Source organism: Sorex fumeus, unplaced genomic scaffold, assembly GCF_029834395.1.
Source record: "Sorex fumeus unplaced genomic scaffold, SorFum_2.1 ptg000045l, whole genome shotgun sequence".
In the NCBI taxonomy this organism is placed as follows: domain Eukaryota; kingdom Metazoa; phylum Chordata; class Mammalia; order Eulipotyphla; family Soricidae; genus Sorex; species Sorex fumeus.
In genome coordinates, this window is record NW_026606102.1 from 7714507 (window position 1) to 7742462 (window position 27956).

At 40.0% G+C, this 27956-nt stretch overlaps 1 protein-coding gene across 1 annotated transcript; it reads left to right on the forward strand.

The window, feature by feature from the left end:
* The first annotated feature begins 1121 nt into the window (after positions 1 to 1121).
* Positions 1122 to 26951, forward strand: LOC130031063 (cytochrome P450 2J2-like). Its single transcript, XM_056122303.1, has 9 exons — positions 1122 to 1376; positions 11565 to 11727; positions 12455 to 12604; positions 12969 to 13129; positions 13778 to 13954; positions 15816 to 15957; positions 19384 to 19571; positions 20237 to 20375; positions 26262 to 26951. The coding sequence occupies exons 1-9, from the start codon at positions 1182 to 1184 to the stop codon at positions 26438 to 26440; spliced, it is 1494 nt and encodes a 497-aa protein (XP_055978278.1). The 5' UTR covers positions 1122 to 1181; the 3' UTR covers positions 26441 to 26951.
* Positions 26952 to 27956: the final 1005 nt, after the last annotated feature.

Here is a 27956-nt window from a genome sequence, read left to right on the forward strand (position 1 = left end):
AAAACTAATCCATATCTATTGCGTATTCTCTCTCTCTCTCTCACTCTCTCTCTCTCTCTCTCTCTCATTTTATTTTGCTTTTTCCTGTCTGTTCTCAGAGTAGCTCCATGATTTAGGGGAATGTGTTAGTGAATTACAGATAACACGAGGGAGTGATACTAAACATCAGTGCCAAGACTCACCAATTCACTTAACTTTTGTGCTGTTTTCCTTTAGAACAAAAGTCCAAACTACTCCCTGAACCTGAGATATGTGCATAATATATGCACGACCCTGCAAAATAGTTGTCATAAATTTTCTTACATCTAAAAATATTAGAACCCAAATGCCTCTGCTGTTTGCATTTTGACTTTGTCGAACAAAAACTTCAAGTTTTTTTTTTGTTTTGTTTTGAAGATTTTAAAGCAGTGGGGTGTGGTGCGCATGCATGCGTGCGTGTGTGTGTGTATTTCCGGATCTATGCTATATTTTCATTTTTCATCTATGGTGAAACAGAGAGGGGCACATATACGATATGGATGGGAAGGAGGAGCAGAACGCCGGAGGATGGTAGGAACTGGAGGAAGTCTGGGACTCAGGGTTTATAAGGAAGAATCTCAGCAAACCATGAGGAGGAAATAGCTCCCTTCTGTGTTTAAATAAGCCCGTCTTAGGACCAAGCTCCTGCTAGGAGCTTGGAAACACTAGAGAGACGTCTACACGGAAGTGACTCGTGTATTGCCCATGTATCTGGCCCTTCATTTCACCAGGAAGGACCAATAGGAGGACATGAGTCAGAGAGTCAGAATGAAACAACACCTCTTCCTGCTCATCTGGGGCCTCCAAGGTTGCACAAAAATAAGGAAGGAGCCGGGAAGTCCTGTAATCCAGAAAAAGTCTTTCCCAGGCTTGGGTGTGTTTTCCTAGGGGTCCCTTTGGCAGGGGTGTTGTGGTGGCCAGTGGAAGCAATGAGAACCCGAGCGAGGTTCTGGGACTGAGCAGCCAGCACACTCAGCACACCTCTGGGACTGGACAATCTAGGCAGCGCACTGGGAACCCGCACAGACCAGAGGGCACACCCAGAGGGAGCGAAAAGGGGCGGGACAGGGAGGGGCCGCAGGGTGGCTGTGACAGTAGTGAAGTGACTGCTCAGACCTCACACAGAGAGCAGAGCCACTGGACGTCCCAGGCGTGCTCCCGGCATGGATTCCCTGGTGACTGCGCTCTGGACGGTGCTCCATGCGCGCACTCTCCTGATGGGCGCTGTCGCCTTCCTGTTCTTTGCTTATGTCTTCAGAAAGCGGCGCCCCAAGAACTGCCCACCGGGGCCCTCGATCCTGACCGTCCTGGGAAACCTCCTCCTGGACTTTGAGCAGTTGTGCTTGCGTGTTCAGCAGGTAGGAGCCAGCCGCTAGAAGGGAAAGGGGGCGCGTCCTGACCTTGACCTGCAGGATCCCAGAGCTGGAGAATGAAGCATGTGCTAAGGCCAGAGACCTGGTGACCCAGTGGCAGCCCCATCCTGGTTGTCAGAGTCTTTGGAGGTGTGGAATAGTCCTAAACGGCTACTGATCCCCTTAGAAGAGCTATAGACAGGTTATAGAAAGCTCTGTACCTACTTTCAGGATATGTTATTGGTTTTTGTTTTTATTGAATTGATTACACTTTGAGAATTTTTGTTGTTTTGTTTTGGTTTTGGTTTTAGTTTGGGGGCCAAACCCTGCAATACTCAGGGCTTATTTCTGTTTTTTTTCCCCCGGGATCAGGGGTAACTCCTGAGAGTGCTCAGAAAACCAGCCATATGAGGTGCCAAGAATTGGACCAGATCAGCATGTGTAGGGCCAGTGCCCTACCCACTGTACTACCCACTGTACTATAGTCCCATTGAATTATTTTGTCATTAGTGTATTGCTGTTAATTTGCTTTATTCACAGAAATTGGATCTATAGGTTGTTTTTTACCAAATTTGAGAAGTTTTAGGGCATTACTGTTTGAAATATTTTTCTCTATAATCTCTTTCTTTAGTCTCCTTCCCTGTACCCTGATATTAGAAATGTTGGGCCTTTGGTTTCTCACACGTGGTTCCTGGAGCTCCGTATCTGCTTTTTACTTTTTTCAATATGTTTTACTCTTGCTTAGATTGGAAACTTTCCATTGATCTGTTTTTATAGTCATAAATTTTTTTTCTTTACAACACTGCTATTAAGCTCTTGTTGAGTTCTCATTTAGGTTGTATTTTTACCTTAACCCCACTTCTCTTTTTCCTTTCTCTGACCTCCTCTTTAAGCCCAGTTCTCTCTCTCTCTCTCTCTCTCTCTCTCTCTCTCTCTCTCTCTCTCTCTCTCTCTCTCTCTCCCCCAAACCACTCTCCCCAAACCCACCTTTTTTTTTTAACAGAGGTACAAATCCGGGTGGAGCAATAGCACAGCAGTAGGGCGTTTGCCTTGCGCGCAGTCAACATGGCCGAGCTGGTTCGATTCCTTCACCCCTCTCGGAGAGCCTGGCAAGCTACTGAGAGTTATCTCGCCCGCACTGCAAAGCCTGGCAAGTCCCCGGGGATGTATTCGATATACCAAACACAGTAACAACAAGTCTCATGATGGAGACGTTACTGGGCCCGCTCGAGTAAATAGATAAGCAAAGGGAGAACAGTGCTACAGTGTTACAAATCCAAGTCCCTTGGGTACTTATGCACATCTATTTAGAAATATTTCCCTTCTTACAAGAGTTGTGATTGTTCATCAAGCCATGTTTTAGCATCTTTATAGTTTCAACATCTCAACATCTCAGTATTTGTGACAACTCACTCAAGTTGGAATTTTTCTTATTTTTGGTGCCACAAGTAACTTTGACTATAGAGTGGACCTTTTTATGTTATATATCAGACACCATGTTAATCTTTCCTTCCAGCAGACAATCAACAGCAAGTTCAGAATGCTCAAAGTTCAGTGTAGGCAGTAAAGTCTCTCTGGTTTCCTCTTCCCCTTCTAGCTCAGGCTGGAGAGAAGGAAAATGGGGTCTAATGGCAGGGACTCTGGATATTGTAGCCTCTTTCTTACAGCCACACCCCTAACCGTATCTGTTTTATGGTTTTAAGGAATGCACCCTTATTTCCTTTGTGCCTGTGTTTGTTTGGGTGCCACATCCCAGTTTTCAGGGGTTACACTTGGTTTTGTTTCAGGGATCACCCCTGATAGTACTCAGACAGGCCATATGCAGTGCATACCAGGCATTCATCATAACCCCACTACTCTCTCTCTCTCTCTCTCTCTCTCTCTCTCTCTCTCTCTCTCTCTCTCTCTCTCTGTGTGTGTGTGTGTGTGTGTGTGTCTGTGTATCTCCCTCCCTCACTTTCTGACCCCATCCTAATTTTTAGAGTACAAATCTAAATTGTTTCCCACGCCCCTCCAGAGAATCTTTGCAGAACTCAGGAGTGGTAACCAGCTGCTGCAGATTTCTAGTGAGACCAGTTTCCACCCAGAGAAGCAGCTGCAGCCCCCAGAATGGTGAGGGAGGCTCACAGCTTTCTTCACAGCGTTCGTCTCCAGACAGATTTAACAGTTACTAGGGTCTGCCCTATTACATCATCTTTTCTGCTTGCTGATTAAGGAATAGACCACATTTCCTAGAGTTTCTTTTGCCTATGCTCATTTAGACCAAGATTAGGAGGAGGAATAAATTGTGTGATTTGACTCAATCTTGTTTGGCATAGGAAATCTGATTTATTCTCTTGTTTTACGACTAACATAGAAAAGACTAGAATGAAATAGGCTAGTGATAAAAACCAAGGCTGGAATGTCATATCTGGCTTGAAAATTTTCATCAGAGATGTTTGATTTTACTTTAGATAGGGTGGCCTTTAGTATTTTGTTTGTGGTGCTGTTGCTATTGTTATTATTGGCCCTGTCCACTGCAGAGATGTTTAGGGGTCACTTGGTGTTAAGATCATGCAGTAACCCGAACTCGGGGCCTCACTCCCACAAAGCTATACCACTGATCAAAAAAAAAGGTTTTTTTAAGTTTTTAAGCACCATAGGGTTTGCAAAACTTTTAATGGAATGAGTTCACTTTAGTGACACAAAGTAAAATCAGAAAGTTATGAATGGGAAGTTCTGAGGATAACTTCTTGTGTGGTTCTGAAGTAAAGTGGGTGGCCTGAGACATAGGGTACTGATGAAGGCACTTTCCTTGCATGCTTCCAATCCTGGTTCAATTCCAGCACCACATAAGGTCTCCTGAGCCCTACTAGGAGTGATCCCTAAACATAGAGCCTAAGACGCATGGATAGGTGTGGAAGTAAAAAACAACAATAAAATAAAATTAAAAATAAACTCAATAAATTAGGCTCAGAATAAAAAAATTAAAAAGTAAATAACTAGAGCTTGAAAGGAATTTTGGCAAGTGGTTAAGAGGGATCAAGTATCAAATGGGACAATGTGTCATGGCTAAAACTTTGAGAGTACAGTGAAGAAATATGCCCCTTGTATGCCATAATGGAAATTTATTTTGTGTTTTTCATCTTCTACACTCTTCTGTAACTATTAGACTTCACAGTATCACTGTATCACCGTCATCCTGTTGGTCATTGATTTCCTCGAGCAGGCACCAGTAACGTCTCCATTCGTCCTAGCCCTGAGATTTTAACCAGTGCCACATTGGAGGCTCTTTCAAGGTCAGGGGAACGAGGCCCATCATTGTTACTGGGTTTTGGCATATTAAATATGCCACAGGGAGTTTGCCAGACTCTGCTGTGTGGAGAGGATACTCTCAGTAGCCTGCCAGGTTCTCCGAGAGCAAAAACTAGAAAATAAGAGGTCTATTAGACTTAGAGAACTTATTTGCATAGGAGAAAATCTTATTGGAATAAGTGTGAGAATGAGATAGAGCAAATAACTCTGCTAGTTATTTGTAACCATTTATTTTATAATTAGCTAAATAAGGTTGCTTGTAGAAGAGACCTCAAAATTCAACAGTGTAAAACAGAAATGGTTGAAACTTAATTCTCTCACACTAATAAATTCGCATGCAAGCAAACAATCCAGCTTAGTGAAGGTACTTATTCCATAAGTTTTTCCTAAAAAATCTCCAGTTCCTTCTGCCTAGTATCAGGGGTTCTGGGGAATCACTGTGTGTGTGTTGCATGCACACAACACACACATACATATATGTATATATGTATGCATATATATGTATTTACGTATGTATATATGTGTGTATATGCATACATGTATAGAATGATAGCACAGCGGTAGGGCATTTGCCTTGCAAGTGACTGGCCCGGTCAACCGGGGTTCGATTCCTCCGCCCCTCTTGGAGAGCCCAGCAAGCTACTGAGAGTATCTCGCCTACACGGCAAAGCCTGGAAATCTCCCCATGATGTATTTGATATGCCAAACACACAAGTCTCACAATGGAGACATTACTGGGCCCGCTTGAGCAAATCGATGAACAGCAGAAGGACAGTGCTACAGTGCTACATATGTATGTATAAGCGATAGCACAGCAGGTAGGGTGTTCGCCTTACAAGCGGCCAACATGGCCGACCCGAGTTCGATTCCTCCGCCCCTCTCGGAGAGCCCGGCAAGCTACCGAGAGTATTGGATATGCCAGACACAGTAACAACAAAGTCTCCAATGGAGACGTTACTGGGCCCGCTCGAGCAAATCGACGATCAACGGGAGGGCCTTTACCTTTATATATATGCATATCTATGTTTTGATTCATGGAAAGGAAAAAAGAAACTAGGAAAGAAGCTTTCATTTAAAGATGTGTCCCAGAAAAATAAATAAATAAATAAATAAATAAATAAATAAAATAAAGATATGTTCCAGAGTAAGTGCCTGTCTCCACCACCCATCTCCTTTGGTCACATGTGAAAAAGCTGAGAACTATGCTGTTAATAGGAAAGCACTTAACAAGTCATTTTCAACTAGTATGTTTAGAGCCTTTACTACAATAAAAGAGAGAATATACCATTAAAGAGAGAATGTGTTCATTTTCTGATTAGGGCTCACTAATAAAGTGAGTTATGAAAAGCCCAAACATTATGTAGACTAGCTATGTGCTAAATCCTATATGCCTCTTTAAAAAATGAAAATATTTTATAAAACCATTATAAAAATAGGGTAAGATGGGCCAGAGGGATACTACAGCTGGCAAGGACCTCCCCTTGCATGCAGCAGACACCTGTTCGATCCCCAATACCACATATCCCCCCCCCCCCAAACATCACCAAAGAACGTGTCTCTAAGAACAGAGTCAGAAATATCTCTTAGCATGGCTGACATGACCTTACCGCCACCAAAAAGTATCCCAAAAAATAAAATAAGTGGGGAAAGGGAGATAGTTAAAAGAGCTAAAGTACAAGCTTTGCATATGGGAGGTCTGTGCATGGTTTGTTCACCAAGCACTGCCAGGAGTGACTCCAGAGCACTGCAAAGTGTTCACCTCCCCTCCAAAAAATAATCAAATAAGTTAATGAATATAAACTTCTTGCCAAGTCAATGCTTATTTCTGTACCTACCTCTCACCTTTTTTCAAACGTTTCTAGCAACAATTTTAAGGAAAAGCTGTTGTGGGTTGTATACCAGGCATCACTTGTGAGGTCTCATCATGGAATAGATCCTATCAATCCACTTACTTCCTGTCTATTCCTTTGTCAACATCATATCAGATTTCTTTTTCTAAGGTATGCCCAATTATGTCAATCTAATAAATAGCGTACTGTTATTCTAATAGTATAGTTTCTGATAAATCCAAAACATGGACTTGTGGGGGCTGAAGTGATAGCACAGCGGGTAGCGCATTTGCCTTGCACACAGCCAACCCGGGTTACATTCCCAACATTCTGTATGGTTTCCCAGCACTGCCAGGAGTAATTCCTGAGTGCAGAGCCAGGAGGGACCCCTGTGCATCGCTGGGTGTGACCCGAAAAGCAAAAAGAAAAAAATGAACTTGTAATGTTCTCAACTTAATTTGGAAAGTGATATCCTGAGAAGCAATGAACCCCTCCCCCAAATTACAGAAAATAATGGGGGAAACCTGGCTTAAAACAGAATAGCTTAACACCACTGATCTCAATATGCCTCCTACCCTCCCGCCCCCTCCCCCATCCCACTCATGGTGTTTCACTAATAAAAATCTAAATAAAAAAAAACAGAATGGTTTAATTTCGTGCCCATACTCCTAACCACTTATTGGTACTACCTCTCCTCTTCAAACAATTTCAGACTCAACTGCAAATAAAATACTATTTAAAAAATTCACCTGATGGATCCACAGAGATCAGGAAGGGTCCTGGCCTAGGAGGCAGTCAACTGGGTTCAATCTCTGGCACCACCTGTGGTTCCCTGATCAACATCAAGAGTAATCCCTGAGCACAGATCCAGAGTTAAGCCGTGAGAACAATGGGTTGTAGTTCAAGAGCAAACATTGACCCGATGTTGACTTTCTTACCCACTTCAGATGACCTTGTGGACTTTGTCTCTCCCTGTTCAAATGAAAAGGAACTTTGTCCAGGAATACGGGCCCCTGGTTTCCTTCTCAGCTTTCTAACATCACTGTCACTGTGAGTCACTGTCCTCCTGTTGTTCATCGATTTACTCGAGCGGGCCCAGTAACATCTCCATTGGAGACTTTGTTGTTACTGTGTTTGGCATATCGAGTACATCACGGGGAGCTTGCCAGTCTCTGCCGTGTGGGCGAGATACTCTGGGTAGCTTGCCGGGCTCTCCGAGAGGGTCGGAGGAATTGAACTCCAGTCGGCCATGTTGGCTGCTTGCAAGGCAAACGCCCTACCACTGTGCTATCGCTCTAGCCCCTTCTAGCACCAAATAACATAAAATTACATATACATAAAAATATGTTAAGTAATTAGAATAAAACATATATAATAGTAAAATTACCAATAATAATAATTTCACGAGGATTATCAGTTTTCTGAAAGCTCCATTAGATAATAGACTTCTTTGTTTTTATCTCTTTGGGGGTAAGAGGGGTCACAGCCACGGTGGTCAGGGTTTTCTCTGACTGTATGATCAAGGATCACTACTGGAGGAGCTCAGGGAACCATATGGAGCTCCAGGGATCAAAGTCAGGTCAGTCCTGTGTAAGGCAAGTGCCTTACCTACGGTTGTATAGCTCTGTCTCCTACATTGAGATATTTTAAAAATGCAATTTCAAAAGTGAGTTTTATTCTCTTTGCATCTTTTCTCCTAACACACTTTCTCTCCAACCTACACCCATCCCCACGCTCAGCAATGTCTCTCTTGGATGTTTGATATATGTCTTTGCAGACTCCTTTGTAATAAAATATAATCATACCCATTAGTTGAACTGCCAATTAGAGAAAGCATTAGAAATAGAACCAAGAAATTTGAAAAATACAGCATACATATTGGGGAAAGATGTTGTGCCTTAGTGAAGTGTAAACCCAAATGCATTCTTTTTCCTATACAATGATAAGCATATATACCCACACATGTGCACACAATTTCTCTCTTCTAGTGAAAATTCAAAGGAAATTACTAATGGGTAAAAATTGGTAGTCTCTATGTAGCTGTTAGAAAAGACGAAGTCATGAAATTTACATACAAGTGGTACTACATGGAAAGTATCATGCTATGCGAAATGAATCAGAAAGAGAGGGACAGACATAGAAAGATTGCATTCATCTGGGGAGCATAAAGTAACAAAATAGGAAACTAACACCCAAGAATAGCCAAGATAAGTACCAGGAGCTTCACTCCATGGCTTGGAGGCCAGCCGCACATGCTAGGGGAAAAGGCAGCTCAGATAGAGAAGAGAGCACCAAATAAAGGTGTTGGGAGGATCCTCCCAATATGGGAGATGCATGCTGAAAGTAGACTATAGACCGAACATGATTCCCACTCAATGCAAACCACAGCACCCAAAAGGAGAGAGAGAACAAAAGGGAATGCCCTGCCACAGAGGCAGGGTGGGATGGGGGGAGATGTTTGTTGGGAGGGATACTGGGATCATTGGTGGTGGAGAATGGTCACTGGTGGAGGGATGGGTGCTTGATCATTTTATAATTGAAACCAAAGCGCAAGGATTTGTAAGTCTACAACTGTACCTCATGGTGTTTCACTAATAAAAATTTTAAAAAAGAAAATTGGTAGTCTCTTCCTTTTTCTCTCATTTTTTGTTTTGTTGACTCTGGAATTTAAGGAATTAGATAATGTGGAATTGATCTCAATTCTACATCTCTAGTAACCAGGGTTTAATCTTCAATCTCACTAGTACACAATTCTATTTTATGTCTATTCTAACCATTTGTTTTGCTACATATTATGTGGCTGGAGCGATAGCACAGCAGGTAGGACATTTGCCTTGCATGTGACTGACCTGGGTTCAATTCCTCCACCCCTCTCAGAGAGCCAGGAAAACTACCGAGAGTATCTCGCCCACATGGCAAAGCCTAGCAAGCTTCCCGTGATGTATTCAATATGCCAAAAACAGTATCAAGTCTCATGATTTGTTGTGAGACTTTACTGGTGCCCGCTCAAGCAAATAGATGAACAATGGGAGGACAGTGCTACAGTGCTATTGTGTGTTAAATACTCAATATACACTTGGAGTTATGTTCTTGGGATGAAATTTGCTCATTAATTATGTCTTTTATGTCCTCAATGTCAATAATTTTTCTGTTTTTATTCTTATATTAAGACTGTTTTACATGCTTGAACAACTTAATTTTAACATCTTTGTGCCCTTCCATCAGTCTTTTAAGAGAATACATAAAATTGTGCTTTGCCAGTACATTTTACTATACAAATTCTTCTCAGATATTCTTCAAGCCTTAGATTTACTTACATGTAAATCAATTGGCAAAATGATTGGCACAGCAAGCTAAAGAATTGTGAGACAACATCAGACGTTCATCAAGGATTTCATCAAATATTAATAAGAAAATCTACTTACCTTATGCGGACCCATTCCTGCCATTTTTTTTTTAAAAAAGCCATTCACCTTAGAGGTAGAACACCTTATATCTAGAGCATCTTGAGTTGGAGTCTTGACTCTAGCCTTCCTAGCAAGAGAGACATGCTATTCTAAAGACAAAACCTATTTGTGGCAGTCTCTAGCCCAAAAAATAATGGAAGACTAGAGGTCAGGCTTGGTCTTGAATATGGGAGCAGGATGGCGTAATGATACTGAAATCAATCCCCAATCTCTGATGGGGACCATGGAGTTCTGAGTGCTAGAGCTGATATGGGAAAGCATATGTGCTTGGGAGTGGAGATGGAAGGACAGAAATACCTGATCAGAAAAGGAATGCAGCTATTTGCAGCTTGACATACTTAGTCAAGAAATAGTTTGATCAAAAAAAAAAAGTTTGACCAGTACCTAGTCACCTCAACAAATCCTCTTCAATCTATCTGCATGTTTAAAAAATTCTGACGCACTTTTCCTTCTGTTTCTCTCTTACTCTTTCTCCCATCCCCCATCCCTCAACCTGCAGTCTCATTCTCTAGTTCTACCTCTAAGGTGAATGGCTTTGTTTTTTTTAAATGGCAGAAGAATTGGAAGCCACATCACATGCTGATTCTTGACCTCACAACTTACAAAGAGACTGCCTCTGACCCTCAACTGTTTTGTCACTTTGCCTATATTTCTTTGTCTACCATTCACTGCCTTTTTCTGAAAGACAAGAAAAGCTTTGCTGCCCCAGGGTGGTTGTGAGATTAAGTGAGATATAAAGTGGAGGTGCTCAAAATGGCACCCAGGGCCATCCTGACTGTAGAGCCTTCCTCCACATGTCCTGCCATGGGATGGGGTCTCATTCTTTGTTGTCTTCAGTGCTTCCATGTCCCTTTACTCACAGGGCTTATTCCAGAGATGCATGTGGCTGTGCGCCAGGCACCAGAAAACAAAGTGCCTTTCACATTTTGCTCTTATTCTTCACAGCACTCTTGTGTAAATGTATGGTTCTCACCCTTCTGTGGCTGGGGATCCACGGCTCAGAAAGAATGAAGCAACTTGTCAAGGCCCCACTAGTGACCCATGCAGTCAAGAGTCACACATATTCCAGTCCTAGATTCTTGATTCCATTGATGTTTCCCAAAATATAGTTGATTCCTTATAATCTAACACATGTGGAGCCTGGAGGAACATTTCTTGCAATTAAACAGGTGTCAGAAGAAGGAACTGAAAAGTTCCTTCTTGCTACACCATACTTACATGAAACATAACTCAGCTTTCCCAGTTGAGGACCAGCACTGAATTTTTTTCATTTACCTTCTCTAGGATTCTTGAAGTTGGAGACCCTGTTTATGTATGAAGGCAATAGCTTCCTATCTCATTCTAGGGAAACAGAGCTCACTCAATTTTTCGAGTTGACCATGTGAAGAGATGTTTTATAAAGAATATTTATGCTCTGTTGCAGATTAAATATGGGTCAAGATGCAAAGGGGAGAAAAGTGAACAGGGAGAAGCTTTGTCCTCAGATCATGGTGTAACTCCATACCAGCATACATAAGACTTCCCCCTCTATAAGCCCCCTCCATCCAGCTACACACATGTAGACATGTGCACATTCAACTCTGACTACTGAACTTCTTTTTCAGCTGGTGAAGAAATATGGAAATGTTTTTGGCATGAGTTTTGGTGACATATACTTAGTTGTTGTAACTGGATTGCCCTTGATCAAAGAAGCCCTTGTCGAAAAGAATCAGGACTTCATTAATCGCCCTGTGACCCCTATCCGCAATCGTATCTTTAAGACAAATGGTAAGTGTCTGGACCAAAGTTAAAAGTGCTTGCTTTATATTCTGATGCTCTCAGAAATGAAGCTCATTCTAAACTCTTGTCAAGAAAGAGTATCAAAAACCTCCTCTTAGAAGATTCAGTAGAGAGAGATAGTGAAGAAACTATGCGTCCTATATGGACTTACTCAGGTTGTTTTCATAAGCAAATAACTACTTCTCCTCAGAGGATGGTACCATGTGATTGAGTTTTCAAGTTTTCTATCTCAGAAAATGGATGGTGATCTGTTTTCTTCTGTCCTTTCACAGAAATTTCCTACCATACCTTGCAAATGTTATTGTCACATAAATTCCTAATTTCTCCCTATGATTAATCATTAAGACTGTAACCCACAGAGTATCTTGAACCTTCTAGTCTACTAAAATAGTTTTTCATGAATCCTTGAAGTAAATAAATAGTTAAATACAATTCTAAATGAAAAACGTGATTCTTTTTTCTGTACTGCAATGCAGAGTTTTTAGGTGCTTACTAATTTTTCTTTGAAATATTTAACCACCAAATAATAGGTTCACCTTTTAAAATTTTCATTGTTATAGCTTTTTAAAAAAATTTTATTTATTTATTTATTTATTTTATTAGTGAGACACCATGAGGTACAGTTGTAGACTTAAAAACTTTCGTGCTTGGGTTTCAGTTATACAATGATCAAGTATCCACTTTTTTATCTGTCATTTTGTTTTTCTTTTCCAAGGATTGGTCATGTCCAGTGGCAAGACATGGAAGGAGCAAAGAAGGTTCACCCTGACAACATTGAGGAACTTCGGTTTAGGAAAGAAGAGCTTAGAGGAACGTATTCAAGAGGAGGCCTACTACCTAATCCAACTGATAAAAGAGGAGAATGGTGAGTGCTTAATAGAGCAGGTGCAAGACGTGGCACGCATTGAGCCACTAAGTAGATGCTTATCAACTGCCTAAGCTCTTTTCCTGTGCCCATGCTATACAAGGCAAAAGGGTACAATAGTGAACTCTATTTATATCTTGTCCTGATAGTGCTTTCAAATTAAGCACAAGAAGAAAAACATTAACCACATTATTCACTTAAACTCTGTTTTACTTTCTAGACATTGACTGAGTGCTTGTTCTAGATCATACTCTGTGGGATACATTATCCAGAGTCTCATGCATGATTCTTTACTCCATATATTCTAGGACATATGGACTCTTTTTAAGAAAATAAATAATCCACCACTTTTTTTAACCTCTAGGACAGCCATTTGACCCTCATTTCAAGATCAACAATGCAGTTTCCAATATTATTTGTTCTATCACCTTTGGGGAACGCTTTGAGTACCAGGATGAAAAATTCCAGGGACTTCTAAGGATGCTGGATGAAGTCGTATATCTGGAAGCTTCTACATGGTGTCAGGTAAAGATATACTCATTCTATGTCTTGATTAAGTAGGATATCACATCAGATTACAAACACATATAAAATGTACCTTTTTATGAACTAAACATTAAAAAAAATGTTTCTGATGTTTGGGCCCATCCAGTGATAGTGGGGTATAACGTAAGTCTGTTACTCAGCGTGAGCATGCAGTAGAAGTGATCAAAACCAGTCATCCTGAAGGAAAAGCTTGTACTCTCGCCCATTGTGTTATCTCCAAGGCCTTAAGAGCAATTATTTTAAATTGACTTCAATGCAAATTCATTTGAAATTCAAATGGATTTTTCAATTTAAGAAACTCTACAAGTAATAAGAAAATAGGTTTACTAGTGAATTCTACCAAATTTCAAAAAAAAGACAAACTATATATGTCCCTCAAGCTCTTATAAAATAGAAATAAAAGATAACAGTACTTCCATATATTTGAAGCCAACATTACCTATGGTAGAATGCTGTAGTGTTCTTCAAGTAACATGCAAAGAGTGGGAGAGAGATGAGAAGAGCCAATCATTACTCTAATTTAAACATGAGCAAGTAAAAGAAATGGAAAGCAGATATTTTATTGTCTTAAAGTTTTGAAATATTATACTATATTGTGTTATTTATTGTTTTCTTTTCCTCAAATAGTTCTATAATATGTTTCCAACATTAATGAATTTATTACCTGGACCTCATAGAACACTCTTTAATGACTGGGAAAATCTGAAATTGTTTGTTGCTGAAATGATTAAAAACCACAAGAGAGATTGGAATCCTGATGAACCAAGAGACTTTATTGATGCTTATCTGAATGAAATAGAAAAGGTGAGGAAACCAATGTTGTTCATAAAGAGCAAGTGGGGCAAACTAGTTTTCTATTTATGTGGCAACAAATTACCACAGACTCAGTGGCTTAAGACACAAATTTTTTTTTCTTACACTCTGGACAAGAATCTAAAACCAATTTCACTGGGCTAAAGTTAAGGTGTTGTAGGGCTGGGACTTTGATTCTGGAGTGAAGTTATTGATTCATTTATTATTTTCTACATCTACTCTCATCTAAAGAAGCTGTACACACAAGGGAAAACAGCGATTATCCTTAAATCACTGCTTTATTATTATTCATGCTACCTATGTCCACCTTCAATTACCAGGGAAAAACAAAATTACTAGGTCACATACTACAGTTTAACTTCAATATATTTCATCTTTCTCCTTTATAGAAAATTAAGGGGAAAGCCAAGTTGGATATCCATCCTGAAATTGAAGAATCCCTCTGAGATATATATATATATATATATATATATATATATATATGCGCTACAGTGCTATAGGACAATGATATATATATATATATATATATATATATATATATATATATATATATATATCACTGCACTGTCCTCCTGTTGTTCATTGATTTGTTTGAGTGGGCCCAGTAACGTCTCCATTGTGAGACTTGTTGTTACTGTGTTTGGCATATCAAATACGTCACGGGGAGCTTGCCAGGCTTTGCTGTGTGGGCAAGATACTCTCGGTAGCTTGCCAGGCTCTCCAAGAGGGGTGGAGAAATCGAACCTGGGTCAGCCGGGCTGGCCGCATGCAAGGCAAACGCCCTACAGCTGTGCTATCCTTCCAACCCTGAAACTATGAAATTACCTGTTCTCTGAAAGATTCCTAAATATTTTAATTTTTCCCATATTCCCTCTTATTTTACTTTCCTAATACCACATTAATAGAAGCATTAATTTTTTATCAGAGGAGTGAGATTTCACTCACTATCTTCTGTGGAAGTATGGGACTACTTAATAGAAATATGGTAAATTGAAGCTTCCAGTGGAAAGCTAAAAAGCTGATGGGGTTGGCTTACAGAATCAAGGAATATTATTTAGAAAAAAAATCTTTAAATGAAAACACAAAAATAGTAAGATATGAGAGAAATTCAGTTTATTCATGATGAAACGAGATGTGAATATGTTATTTCATTGAATTTGTTAAAAAATGGCATCTTGTGTGATTTACAAATGCCATCTTTGAGGGGTGTTTGTGTATATACTTATGTTTTATAAAACAGGACAGTGAAGAATAAAGAGTTTATGTGACTATTATTGGAAGTAAAGTCTATCACCTGCAATAGCAACTTCTTCTATACTAGTATCTATGAGTAAAGAAACAGCGTAAAAAGTATAAAAATAGTTGTTTGGAAGGACCAAAGAAAGTATGGGGTTAGGATGCTTGCATTACTAGTGAGCAACCACTTTTCAAATCCTTTTACAAGGAAGTGGAGCAAAATAGTACAGCGGGTAGGGCTTGCCTTGCATGCAGCTGACCCAAATTCAACTCTGAGCATTGCATACAGTCCCTGGAGCACTGCCAGAAATAATTCCTGAGCACAGGATTTCTTGATGTGACCCCTAAACATCCACCAACCCTGCCCCCTTCACCGATTGTAGTCTCCCAAGCATTGCCATGAGTACAGAGTCATGAAAAGTTGTCCTGATTTTCCTCCATCCAAGTTTCCTGCTCCTGTAATGGGATGATACGGAAGATAGCCCTTCTAGAAAGACCAATGGGGAAAGTGCTCTCCTGAGGCTGTTTATTTCCATTCTCACTCCCAGGCTGACACCCCAGGAGTTGTGATAACCTAGATCCCTATAAATACACCATAAAGCGTTGTGCTTTCTAGCATAAAGGTGACACCTCTTCCAGCTTCGATGAAGAAAACCTCATCTACACCACCCTGGACCTCTTCACTGCTGGCACTGAGACAACTTCAACTACACTGCGCTGGGGTCTTCTCTACATGGCTCTCTACCCAGACATCCAAGGTGAGCAGGGCTGAAAGAGTACCCGGGCCAGGACAGCAACAGGTCTCCTGGGACAGAAGAGACCCTGGAGGAAAGGAAAGGCAGGTCATTAGGTCAGGAGACCATTTGTGCAGACTTGAGAACAACCACATTCCTCAAGTTTTCAGTCAGGATTTATTTCGTACATGAGACAGATACATCCAAGGATCTCTTTCCTCAGAAAACTCCGAGTTCAGCAGGAAAATTAGAGTTGCCACTGTGGAGCTAGATTAACAGTTCAGAGGGTGCTTTTTTGCACACAACTGATCTAGATTTGATTTCCAGTATCTCATATGGTCTCCCACCAGCAGGAGTAGTTCCCGAGGAACATCTGAGCATAGCTGGGTGTGCCCCTCCACAACCCCCTACCCCAATCAAACCCAAACAGAAAGGAAATAAAGAGAGAAAGGAAGGAAGGAAGGAAGGAAGGAAGGAAGGAAGGAAGGGAGGGAGGGAGGGAGGGAGGGAGGGAGGGAGAAAGGGTGGAAGGGAGGAAGGGAGGAAGAAGGAAGGAATGAAAGGAGGAAGGGACAAGGGAGTGAGGGAGGGAGGGAGGAAGGAAGGGAGGGAGGGAGGGAGGGAGGGAGGGAGGGAGGGAGGGAGGGAGGAAGGGAGGAAGGGAGAAAGGGTGGAAGGGAGGAAGGGAGGAAGAAGGAAGGAATGAAAGGAGGAAGGGACAAGGGAGTGAGGGAGGGAGGAAGGAAGGAAGGGAGGGAGGGAGGGAGGGAGGAAGGAAGGAAGGAAGGAAGGAGGAAAGAATGAAGGAAAGAGAAGGAAAGAAGGAAAGAGACAGAAGGAAAGGAAAGAGAGACAGAAGGAAAGAAGTAAAGAGAGAAAGAAAAGAAGCAAAATTGGCATTCTATGAAGCTCCAGGAAACAGTTCTGTTCTCACAAAAATTGTGTCCTAGCCTTCCCTCGTTTTATATAATGACTTCCCATTGTCTTACAGAGAAGTTATCATGTAGACAAATCTCTTAGTCTAGTTCACACGTCCTCTGATGTGTCTCTTCCTGATTATCTGACCTCTTCTCAACCCCACTGCATGGTGACGTACCAGAGCTACATGTCATTTTCTCCCACCAAGAATCATTATGTTTGTTCTTTCCTTTACCTGTATGAATTGTTCTCATTTCTCTATTAGCTCTGCATGCATATAATTTCTTCTGAAATGTTTCTTCAGTTATAATTTCTTCTGAAATGTTTCCTTACTCCTATATGGAAGACTGACATTGCCTTCTGGATTTGCCCTAATGCATCACTATTGACGTACTCTTCACACAAATAATACCATTTCCAGTCAACTGCAGCCCATTCAAAGATGTGGCAGCTAGCAATTATTCTTTTGTCTCCAGATTCTAGAGCAATTTGAGCACTTGAGAGATGGGATCTGTTAGGAGGTTTAGTGGAGGTCAGTCAACTTGGGTTTACTTTGTTATTAATAAGAGTAGTTTATTGATGGAATATAAAATCAATTTAGTGAATCAATGCCAAATTTATTTCCCTAAAGTTAAGTTAGAATTAATTTAAGTATTTGACTTGTACTGAGGATGCGCTTATACATGAGATGTACTTAGCTGATGGGAAAAAGGAGAGATTGAAATGGGGAGAGGCCAACAGAATGTCACGGAGGGATGTTGGTACTTTCTGTTTGTTTTTATTTGGCAGCCACATCTGTTGGTGCTCAAGTCTACTTCTGGTGCTACTCAGAGAATCATGCCATGCCAGGTTTCAAATCCTGATTGCCTAAAAGCAAAGCATGTGATCTCACCTTTGAGCATCTTCAAAGTCAGGGTACTTATGTGGTGGTTGTGGTGCAGGAACCTATACTTTGAAGAGATGTGAAAGTGCAGAGGGGTGAATTTTAACATGTGTGAAATTGTATGTTTCATTACTGAAATGTGGTCATGTAAACTACTATTCAATTTTTAAAATTTGTTATGGAAATTGTGATATAAAGTGTATTTGAAACTGGGAATAATTTTATTTTAAATTTAAAATTCACAAAATTAGGGTATGGAATTGACTTCTATCATAGGATGCCAGAATAAAAATAGCTTTAAAATCCAAATTTCACAGCCATATTATTCATAATATCTAAGAAGTGGAAGCCGTCCAAGTGCTATTGATGACTTAATGATAAACAGGACATGGTATATCCATACTATGAAATGCTATTTAGCTTAAAAAAGGAAGGAAATTTCTGACACATGCTACAACATGAATGGCACTTGAAGGCATTAAACTACATTAGATAACTCAGTATAATATTTCAAATACTGTGTAATCCATTTGGATGACTTACGTGGCAGTCAAATTCATAGGAAAAAGAAAAAAATCATGATAACCAAAAAGTTAGAATAGCATCATTGGGAGTGGGATTCAGTTGTGCACATTTAATAAAGTTCTGGAGATTAGAGGCACAGAGCGATAGCACAGCGGTAGGGCGTTCGCCTTACAAGCGGCCAACATGGCCGACCCGAGTTCGATTCCTCCGCCCCTCTCGGAGAGCCCGGCAAGCTACCGAGAGTATTCGATATGCCAGACACAGTAACAACAAAGTCTCCAATGGAGACGTTACTGGGCCCGCTCGAGCAAATCGACGATCAACGGGAGGGCCTTTACTTTACTTTACTATTTAGCACCATTAAATTATAACTTAAAAGTGGTTATGATTATATATTTTGTGCTATTTGTATTTTGCCACCACTAATAAGTTTTAATAGACAGGGGATTTGTTTGTTTATATTTTAATATGAATGTATTTCACTCTTAAGGGAAAACTCACCTAGGCAGTCTCAACAGAGCCTTTTTTCTTTCAACTTTTACTTGTCTTTAGAATGATATTCAACTCAACACTTACAAATGGCTCAGCATTGGGGATGCCATTTCAACATCCCCATGTCCTTCCTTATGGGTGTGTTCTAAGTACTAAATATCCCTGCTAAGTATATTCTAACAGTCAAAACTTAGTTCCAGGTCACTTGGAAATCTGGGAAATACAGCTGGAAAAGTATGTGCCCAGTGAAATAAAATCTTGTTAGTGTAGGAAAAAATAAGACTTCAAGTCAAAAATAGTACTTTTATTGTACGGTTGCTCATATAAATCAGCATTTATGAATACAAATCGTTCTTACAATAGAAGTATACTCATCTGCACTCACAAGAGGAAATAGGTTCCCGGAGTTAATATACTTTGAAGTAAAAATGTTATAGAACAAAGTATACCAGGAGCATTTCCCTATACCTGGGTCCACTTTCTACTCTTATATTCCTCCTACAGAATTTAGAGTTTATATGGAAGACTATAATTTTAACCATTTTGATTCTAGTGATTCTGGCTCCTAATGTAAGTAGAATCAAGAGAAGTTATGGAGTAGTAAAATAATAAAACTGTATCTTTCTTTCCAGAAAAAGTACATGCTGAGATTGACAGAGTGATTGGCCAGATGCAGCAGCCAAGCATGGCCCTTCGAGAGTCCATGCCCTACACCCATGCAGTGGTCCATGAGGTGCAAAGAATGGGAAACATCATCCCATTGAATGTGCCCAGGGCAGCGGCAGCAGATACCACTCTGAATGGATATCATATTCCCAAGGTAACTAGAGATTTCAAGTCTCATTTGTCAAGCTCACCTTTTAAAAGCTAAGGATCTGAAAGATAGATTCTCATTCTGAAGCGTTCACATTTAAAAGAAGATATATATTTTATACAAGATCTGACACCAAAGGGGATTTTTTTTACACATGTTATCTTAGAACATGAGTTAACTTTCTATTAATGACTATTATGAAAACGAAGGAGATTCCTAGGACAAATTAAAGACTGGCTTTAGTTAAAGACTGGCTTTCTGGCTGTGAAATTATTCAGAATTTTCTATATGAAATATATAGGCAAATCCTTGTCAGATACAGCAGGCAGAGTTCTCTGTCCAGTTTTGCCATGAAGTCCTTCTCTGTGAGTTGGCAGAACATGTCAAATTTAACATGCAAAATTCTGCATAAGTCTATATTAAAACAAGAAGGGAGGTATTGAAGTACAGTAACCAGGGCACCTTCCTTGCATGAAACAGATGAGGGTTTGAACCCTGACAACACGTTTGGTTTCATGTTGGCCGCTTATAAGGCAAACACCCTACAGCTGTGCTATCGCTCCAGCCCGCATTTAGGTTATTTTTGTGCTCTGCCTGTTGTGGATAAGACTGTTATGAACATACGGGTGGTTATGTCCTGTCCAATGTACCTGACTCTGTGCTTTCTCCAGGGGACCTTGGTCTTAACCAACCTGATAACTCTGCACAGAGACCCTGCGGAGTGGGCCACCCCTGACACATTCAATCCAGAACATTTTCTGGAGAATGGAAAATTTAAGAAAAGGGAAGACTTCCTGCCTTTCTCCATAGGTGAGTTGTAATTCATCATAGAAGGATCTTCCAGAGCTCATCTCACAACCCTTCCCTGTTCTCCTCCCTGGGACTCTTTGGTTTAGCTGGAATGTGTCCAGAGACCCCTGCCCAGCCTGACTCCTCTTGCTAAGCATTGTTTTAGGCTGCCTGACATCCTAGGCCCTCAATTGCCTCTGATGCAGATTTCAGTCTCACTCAGTTCAGTTCTCCTGAACACTGGGAACAGAAATTCAGACCTGATCTTTTGCACATGTTGAAAACTGGATATTTGCCATCTTTAGAGCATTTTAAAAATGCCTCATTCGCATAGAACCAGATGGAGAGGGATCAAGAACAGGAGTCATTGCTTCTTGTTTTGAGCATTCAGGAATTAATATAGGAGTTTTCTCTATATGTCTTCTCTACATGGATTCATTTTGTCTTTTTACATTTTAATTCCTTTCACAATTCTAGTTAATATATGTATATGACTCACAACACAACATGAGCAAAAGACAATTTCTCACTCTTACATATGTAAGTCCACCCATTTATGGAAGAACTGTTTTACTTACATTAAGAAACAAATAAAAGAAATTTGTAGTAAATTTCAGGCAATGATTTAGATACCTCATATAGGTTATTTAAGTAAAACCCAGTTCCTTCACTCTATGGATATTGTCAGACAATTATTAAGCACCAGGCAATTAGTTCTGAGTATTTAAGAATGAATGAAGCAGAAAAGAAAAAAAAACAGGACTCTTATCAAACATGTCATATTTTCACCAGGTTCAAATTCCTATCACTTAGAGATAAGGAATTTGAAAGGAATTAGCAATGGCAACTAAAGTCATAATACTTATGTAGCAGAGTTAAAATTAGTATTAACCAGATTTATCAAATTAAATTTTAATTTAATATTAAAATTTTAATTTAATTTAGATTTATCAAATTTAATTTTAAAATTTTCCTTTAAAATTTTAAAATTAAATTTGATAATTTAAAAATTATCTGCACAGTTTGGGACTGGACCTGCCAGTAGCTAGACAGTTACACCCACCAACTGCCGTGTAACCCCAACAATGGCTAGGATCCAGAGATTATCACACCAAGCTCCTGGGAGAGAACAAGGCAGAGTCTCCTACCCTGTGCCTAACTATCCTCACCAGGGTCCAACAGCTGAAGACCTCCAGGCCCCAGCCAAGGCCATGCTGGGACCACTCTCCACACACTTAGATGAGCCTCATGCATAAAATAACTGGCAGAGGAACCCAGGTGTGTGGGACCCAGGGCTGAGATCTCCAAGCCTGCACGGTTTGGGACTGGACCTGCTAGTAGCTAGACAGTTACACCCACCAACTGCCGTGTAACCCCAACAACTGTCAGGATCCAGAGATGATCAGACTCAGCTCCCAGAAGCGCACGGCCGCGAACATCTAATCATCTCATTCCTACTTTGGACAAACTGGCAGGCTTCTGAATGTAACCTGCCCACATGGCAGAGTCTGGCAAACTCCCCGTGGCGTACCCAATATGCCAAATACCAGTAACAATGAAGGGTCTCATTCTCCTAACTCTCAAAGAGCCTTGAATATGGCACTTTTTAAAAAAAATCTCAGGGCTAGGATGAAGGAGACATTACTGGGGCCTGTTCGAGGCAATCGAAGAATCGATGAATTTTAAAATTTTGCTTTAAACTAAAAAGAAATAGCTACAAAGAGCCCATATTATAGAATGCATGCTAGTTTGCCTGTCATTAAATGAACTATAAAAAAATTTTCTGATACAGGAGCATGTTTTTTATGACAATGCATAACTCAGAAAGAGAGGAACTAGAATTTGAATCCGAGGTGCTGTGCTTTCCCATTATGTTATAGGATTCACTGGTTATGATTAAACTATCTTTGATTTTATTCATATGGTTCATTGTCACACTGAACAAGTGATTTCTTGATATGGTGGCCTATACGAGACCTAGAAATTCCTTTAGTCTCTGAATATAAGAGCTTTAAGGGTTTTTTTTTTTCTTTTTTTAAATGAATCACCATGAGATACAGTTACAGACTTAGAGACTTTTGTGATTACGTTTCAGTCATACAATGACTGAGTATCTATCCCTCCACCAGTGCCCATTCTCCTCCACCAATGTTCCCAGTATCCCTCCCACCATCACCACCCCATCCTCCCCCCACCTCCCGCCTCTATAGCAGGCACATTCCCTTTTACTCTCTCTCTCTCTCCTTTTCGGTGTTATGGTTTGCAATACAAGTACTAAGTGGCCATCATGTTTGGTCCATAGTCTATTTTCAGCCTGCATCTCCCATCCCGAGCAAGCCCTCCAAGCATCATCTTCTTAGTGATCCCTTCTCTATCCTAGTTGCCTTTTCTCCCAGCATGGGAGGCCGGCTTCCAAGTCGTGGAGCAATCCTCCTGGCCCATATCTCTGCTATCCTTGGGTGTTTGTCTCCCAATTATGTTACTTTATTTTCCACAAATGAGTACGGTCATTCTATGTCTGTCCCTCTCTCTCTGACTCATTTCTCTTAGCATGATATTCTTCATGAATATCATCCACTTATATGAAAATGTTATGACTTCATCTTTTCTAACAGCTGCATAGTATTCCGTTGTGTAAATGTACCAAACTTTCTTTAACCAGTCATCTGTTCTTGGGCACTCATTTTTTTTCCAGATTCTGGCTATTGTAAATAGTGCTACAATAAACATACAAGTGCGGATGTCATTTCTACTGTATTTTTTAAGAGCTTGAAGTTTGAGTTGCAGCTCAGTGTTTCAGTTGTATATTTCCACTTCTATTACTGGTGCTTTGCCAATGACAATTATATTACTCCATTTGGATCACAAATTTCACTTGCAAACAAATTACCTCATTACCTAATAGCAACTTGCTATAGTTGGACAGAAAATGGGCTGGCATCTTTTCTCTTCATCTATGAAAACTAAGAATGACTAAAGTTATTTTTTATGCAAAATCTTTTAACCAAGGAATTGGCAGAATAGGTCGTAGGACTTAATTTTCATACTTCCACTCTAGTATTCTTTCTAGCAAAACTAGAATAGAACTCACCTTCTCACTCAACAGTAATATTTAACCTCATCTCTTAAGACCCTTACACTTAATAATCACTTAGTTTAAATAATATACATCAATTAACATATTGGTATATAACAAACTATCTAATCATATTCACTATCTTAAAATAAAAATGCAGAGTCTGGAAAATATTATAGCGATTAAGGTGTCTGCTTAGCATGTGGTTACACTTTGTCCAATCTCCAACAGCCCAGGAGCACCACCGGGAGTGATCCCTGAGTACAGAGCAAGATTAATCCATGAGCATTGCCAGCTGTCGCCCCGGCCCTCTCCCAAATAAATAAATTCATTAAATCAATCAAACAAACAAAACTATAAATATGTATTATTGCTCCAAAATCTACAACTCAGCTACATAACTCTGCCAATCTCAACCTCATTCTCCTCTGATAACCAGTTAGTAGAAGCAACAACAGGCAACAAATTCCCTGTAACCCTGGCTGCAATTTGGAAACATTACTTTTTTAGTAGGAATAGAAGCACATTTATTAATTCTCAAAACTCTTTATATAGGATACACTACTTAATCACCCCAATACAAGAGAATAAGTATCGGCCTTTGTAAAGGAGGGAGTTTAAGATTAAGATTATAAATTATTATTCAAAGTTGTGCATGCTAGCTGAAATAATAAGAAACTTTATTTAATCCATAAAATTAGTAAAGTAAAAGAATGAGAACATCTAGTATCTGCAACACTATAATCAAAGTTTTGTTACTAGAGCATTCAGAATAGGGGTCCAACTTGGCAATAACTCGCATGAGGTTTTATTTTGCATTCATTTATTTTTGTTCTTCTTCTGAAGGGATTTTTTTCAAGGTCTTTTAATTTATTTGTATTTTTCTTCCACTTTTATTTTGATACCATTTATTCATAATGCGTTACAGTTTACAGTATACAACAGCATTAGACATTCAAAAGAAAAGAATGTGTCTTTGTCCCTCCACCAATGTCTCAAAGACCCTCCCACACTTCGGGTCCAGCCCTTTGGCAGACATAGTTCTTTAGGCTGAGTCTCAGGATCTGTTATCATTGTCCAATTGTTCCCTTAGTTTGTTTCTTTATATTTCACATATGAGAAAAATAATTCTGTATTGTCCTTTCTCTGACTTCACTCAGCTTGGATACTCTCTAGGCAATTGCACTATTTCATCTTCCCTTAGTGCTAAGTAGTGCACCTTTGTGTATATGAACCAATTTATTTACTGGTTCTTCCTGAAACCAAGGGTGTGCTATTACTAACCTCATTGTCAAAGAGCCAATGTTTATTCCTTGTGAAACCTATGGAACATTCTCTCTCCTAATTATATTATGCAGCTTAGTAAAGATACTAATAGATTGATTTATTTTGTTTTATTGTTGTTTTGGTTTCCAAGCCACACTTAGGGGTATGCAGGTCCTATTTCTGGCTCTGTACTCAGGAATGACCACTGGCATTGCTCTAGAAACCATATGTGCTTCAGAGAATTTGAACATGAGTTAGTCACATGCAAGTCAAGAGCCTCATCTCTTTTATTAACTTTCCAGCTCTATTAGATTGCTTTAGCTGTATTTTTTCTTTAAAAGCATTTAAAGTATTTACCGTTCTCAAGAGAGAACAGAACCACTCAAAATCTACCTTCCTTAAGTGAACACCGAGAAGCACCCCACAACCACCATCACACACACACACACACACACACACACACACACACACACACACACACTCAAGAACTCGTGGATCATGTGATTCCCAAAATCACCTTCAAAATTGCACCAGTGACTATTACTATTGTCCCTAGATTGTCCCAATATTACCTCCCGAGGAGAGGGTATATTGCCCATTTTTGGAAAACACTCAGAAAAGCTTGGAACTCTTGGTAGCGTATTTTCATGTTCTTTCATAACTTTTTTACTCAACTAGGATTCTCTCCAAGGGACTTGGCAGGAAGCCAACCTTCCAGAGTGCAGAGCTACTAAGTCTTATCTGGCCTTGGTTCTTATATCCATAAAGGGGGTCCATCCTTTATAACTTTGGATTACTTTAGTGCTGGTGACAGAGCAACTTCTTTAAATCACATCCTGTTTAATTTTTTCCAAAATGCACATTGCCAGGGAATCCCTATATGCCTGCAAAGTACATGAAGGAAAATAGGGAAAGGGAGAATTGAATGAAGCCTGTGCACTGGATAGGAATCAGAGGTCATGGAAGGGATTCGTATTTAGATGATAGATATATAAGATACCTAAGTACAAGATACAGAGAAACATAGGTACATGGATAATAAATTACACAGAGAGATAAAAGATCATTTAAAAAAATTAATTTGTGATATGTCATATCCAAAAGTAATGCTCCTAGGTATTTCTCAGAAAAGTAATAAAATACTTATCTGAAGGGATGCTTTTCTGCTTTCCCTCTTATCTGGATGTTACAGTGATTCCTTTTGCAGTTTAGTCTGTACAGATGTGTGAGGAGATAGCACTAACTTCCTATGCTCCTTCCAGGCAAAGATTAGAGGGATATTTTGTAGTTTGCTTGTCAGCTTTCGAGTTATAGATGCTTGGAACCTTTTCAGCTTGAAATATAAAAAGGCAAAGCTCCTTCTCTGGTCTCACACTTAATCCTTCCCCCTGACCATAGGCATCAGAGTTGGGATTCTGGACTTCCACCTTCTATCTTTGATCAACCCAGGTGGTTGTCAGAGTCCCTAACACAAAGCCTAGAGCAGGCCCTTCCTCCTGCAGGACTCACAGGAAGCGGTGAAAGACTTTACTGAGCCTCACTTGAGTTTTGCTTTTGTCTTTCAGGAAAGCGGGCATGCCTTGGAGAACAGTTGGCTAGGACTGAGTTGTTTGTTTTCTTCACTTCGCTCATGCAGAAGTTTACCTTCAGGCCCCCAGACAATGAGCAGATGAGCCAGAAGTTCAGGATGGGCCTCACTGTTGCCCCTGTCAAATACCGAATCTGTGCTCTCCCCAGGGCCTAGAGGCTCAGGGAGAAGAAGAAAAGGCCCTGGGAAGGGGTGACGTATGAAGGCCCGTGGCTGCTCAGAAACCGGAGCCGCAATGGAAGTGGAACTGAAAGAAGATGGGGAAAGTGGACTCAGAGGAACCCCACACCTCTATTTCCAGGTCTTCTAGACCCCTGAGTAGTGTAGCCATGAATTATTTATCCTTTTTCACAGGAGATGAAAGGAGGCCATGGTTCTCTAATGAAGAATTGATGTAACGATCAGAGCATGTCATAGATCCTATTGAGTTTGAGAAACCATAAAACAATCTGAAAACTGGAACCTATTGTTTCTTTCCTTCACACGTTTTCACTGTGGTCTCAGGGGATGGCCCAGGTTTCTCAGGGAATAGAGGGTTGAGAGGAGCTGGAAGTCAGATCCCCCCAGGGATGCCCACGTCAATATTGGCCTTGAAGATCCTCACAACTGCAGCCCTGGGTGCTATCTTTCTTGTTCCTGCCTCAGCACGCCTTCAAAAAAGTCAGCAGTTTTATTTCCTTACTTAGCGTCCAGTTTCCATGAAGAAGTCATTTCTGTGTTTCACTAAGGGAACACAGTGAGAACCAGGTAGTTGGTGACCACAATTAACCCAACATGGGAAACTATTGGAAATCTTTTGTCTTTAAGGATAATTCATTCCCTTAAATATTCTGTTAACTCTATAAAGCTGTTTTATAGCGCTCTGTCTTTGTAATGGATATAATATTTTCTTATAAATTAAATTTAAGGTTTCAAATTGGAAATATTAGCACTGTAAACTCAACTGGACCTGGTAGAATAGTTCTGTAGCAAAAACATCAGAAACGTCAGAATCTTGATCAGTTCTTCTCTGTAATCAAGAAGATAATGCAACACAAATAGAAGAGCGCACGCACGCACACACACACACACACACACACACACACACACACACACACACACTCCTGACAAAGGAAACAAACCATAGAGATATTTTCACCTAAAGTGATCTTATCTAAGTAATTTAAATAACCATGGTAAAAATGGGTACACAGGGAATTTTCTTAGAAGTGGTATTGCTTGTTCATATGAAAGCTCAATTTCTAGTTTTTTGAGAAATGTTCATATTGTTTTTCAAAAAGTCTGGACCAGTTGGCATTCCCACAAGTGTAGCCATAGTAACAGATTATAAAAGCATCAAAAAGCTAACAAGAAAATGTAGGGAGAAGCAGGATGTTACCATCACTCTTTCCCACATCTCCAAATTTCATTGGGTTATATCATCAGAAATTATAGCCACATATGTGTGCATTTATACATTTTTCAGTCTTCACAAACAAAAGAAAATTGCTTATATATTTTACTAATTTTCAAATTACAGGTTTTATTTAAGAAAAATAACTACATGTAAAGTAAATTTTCATGTGTGCCCAATTTTTAAATTGTATTTTAGGTAATATGAGTGCAGTAATGATACTTTTATGGTTTTTGTGCAAGTGTGCTAAGCCCAAAGAGCCACGAGGGCTGTGAGGAA

Bases quoted from the DNA above. Each gene is read 5' to 3' on its own strand.
- LOC130031063 (XM_056122303.1), top strand. From the start codon at position 1,182: ATGGATTCCCTGGTGACTGCGCTCTGGACGGTGCTCCATGCGCGCACT. The intron at 13,130-13,777 runs GTAAAGATATAC...TTCCTCAAATAG, and splicing joins AAGCTTCTACATGGTGTCAG to TTCTATAATATGTTTCCAAC. The intron at 15,958-19,383 runs GTGAGCAGGGCT...CTTTCTTTCCAG, and splicing joins TCTCTACCCAGACATCCAAG to AAAAAGTACATGCTGAGATT.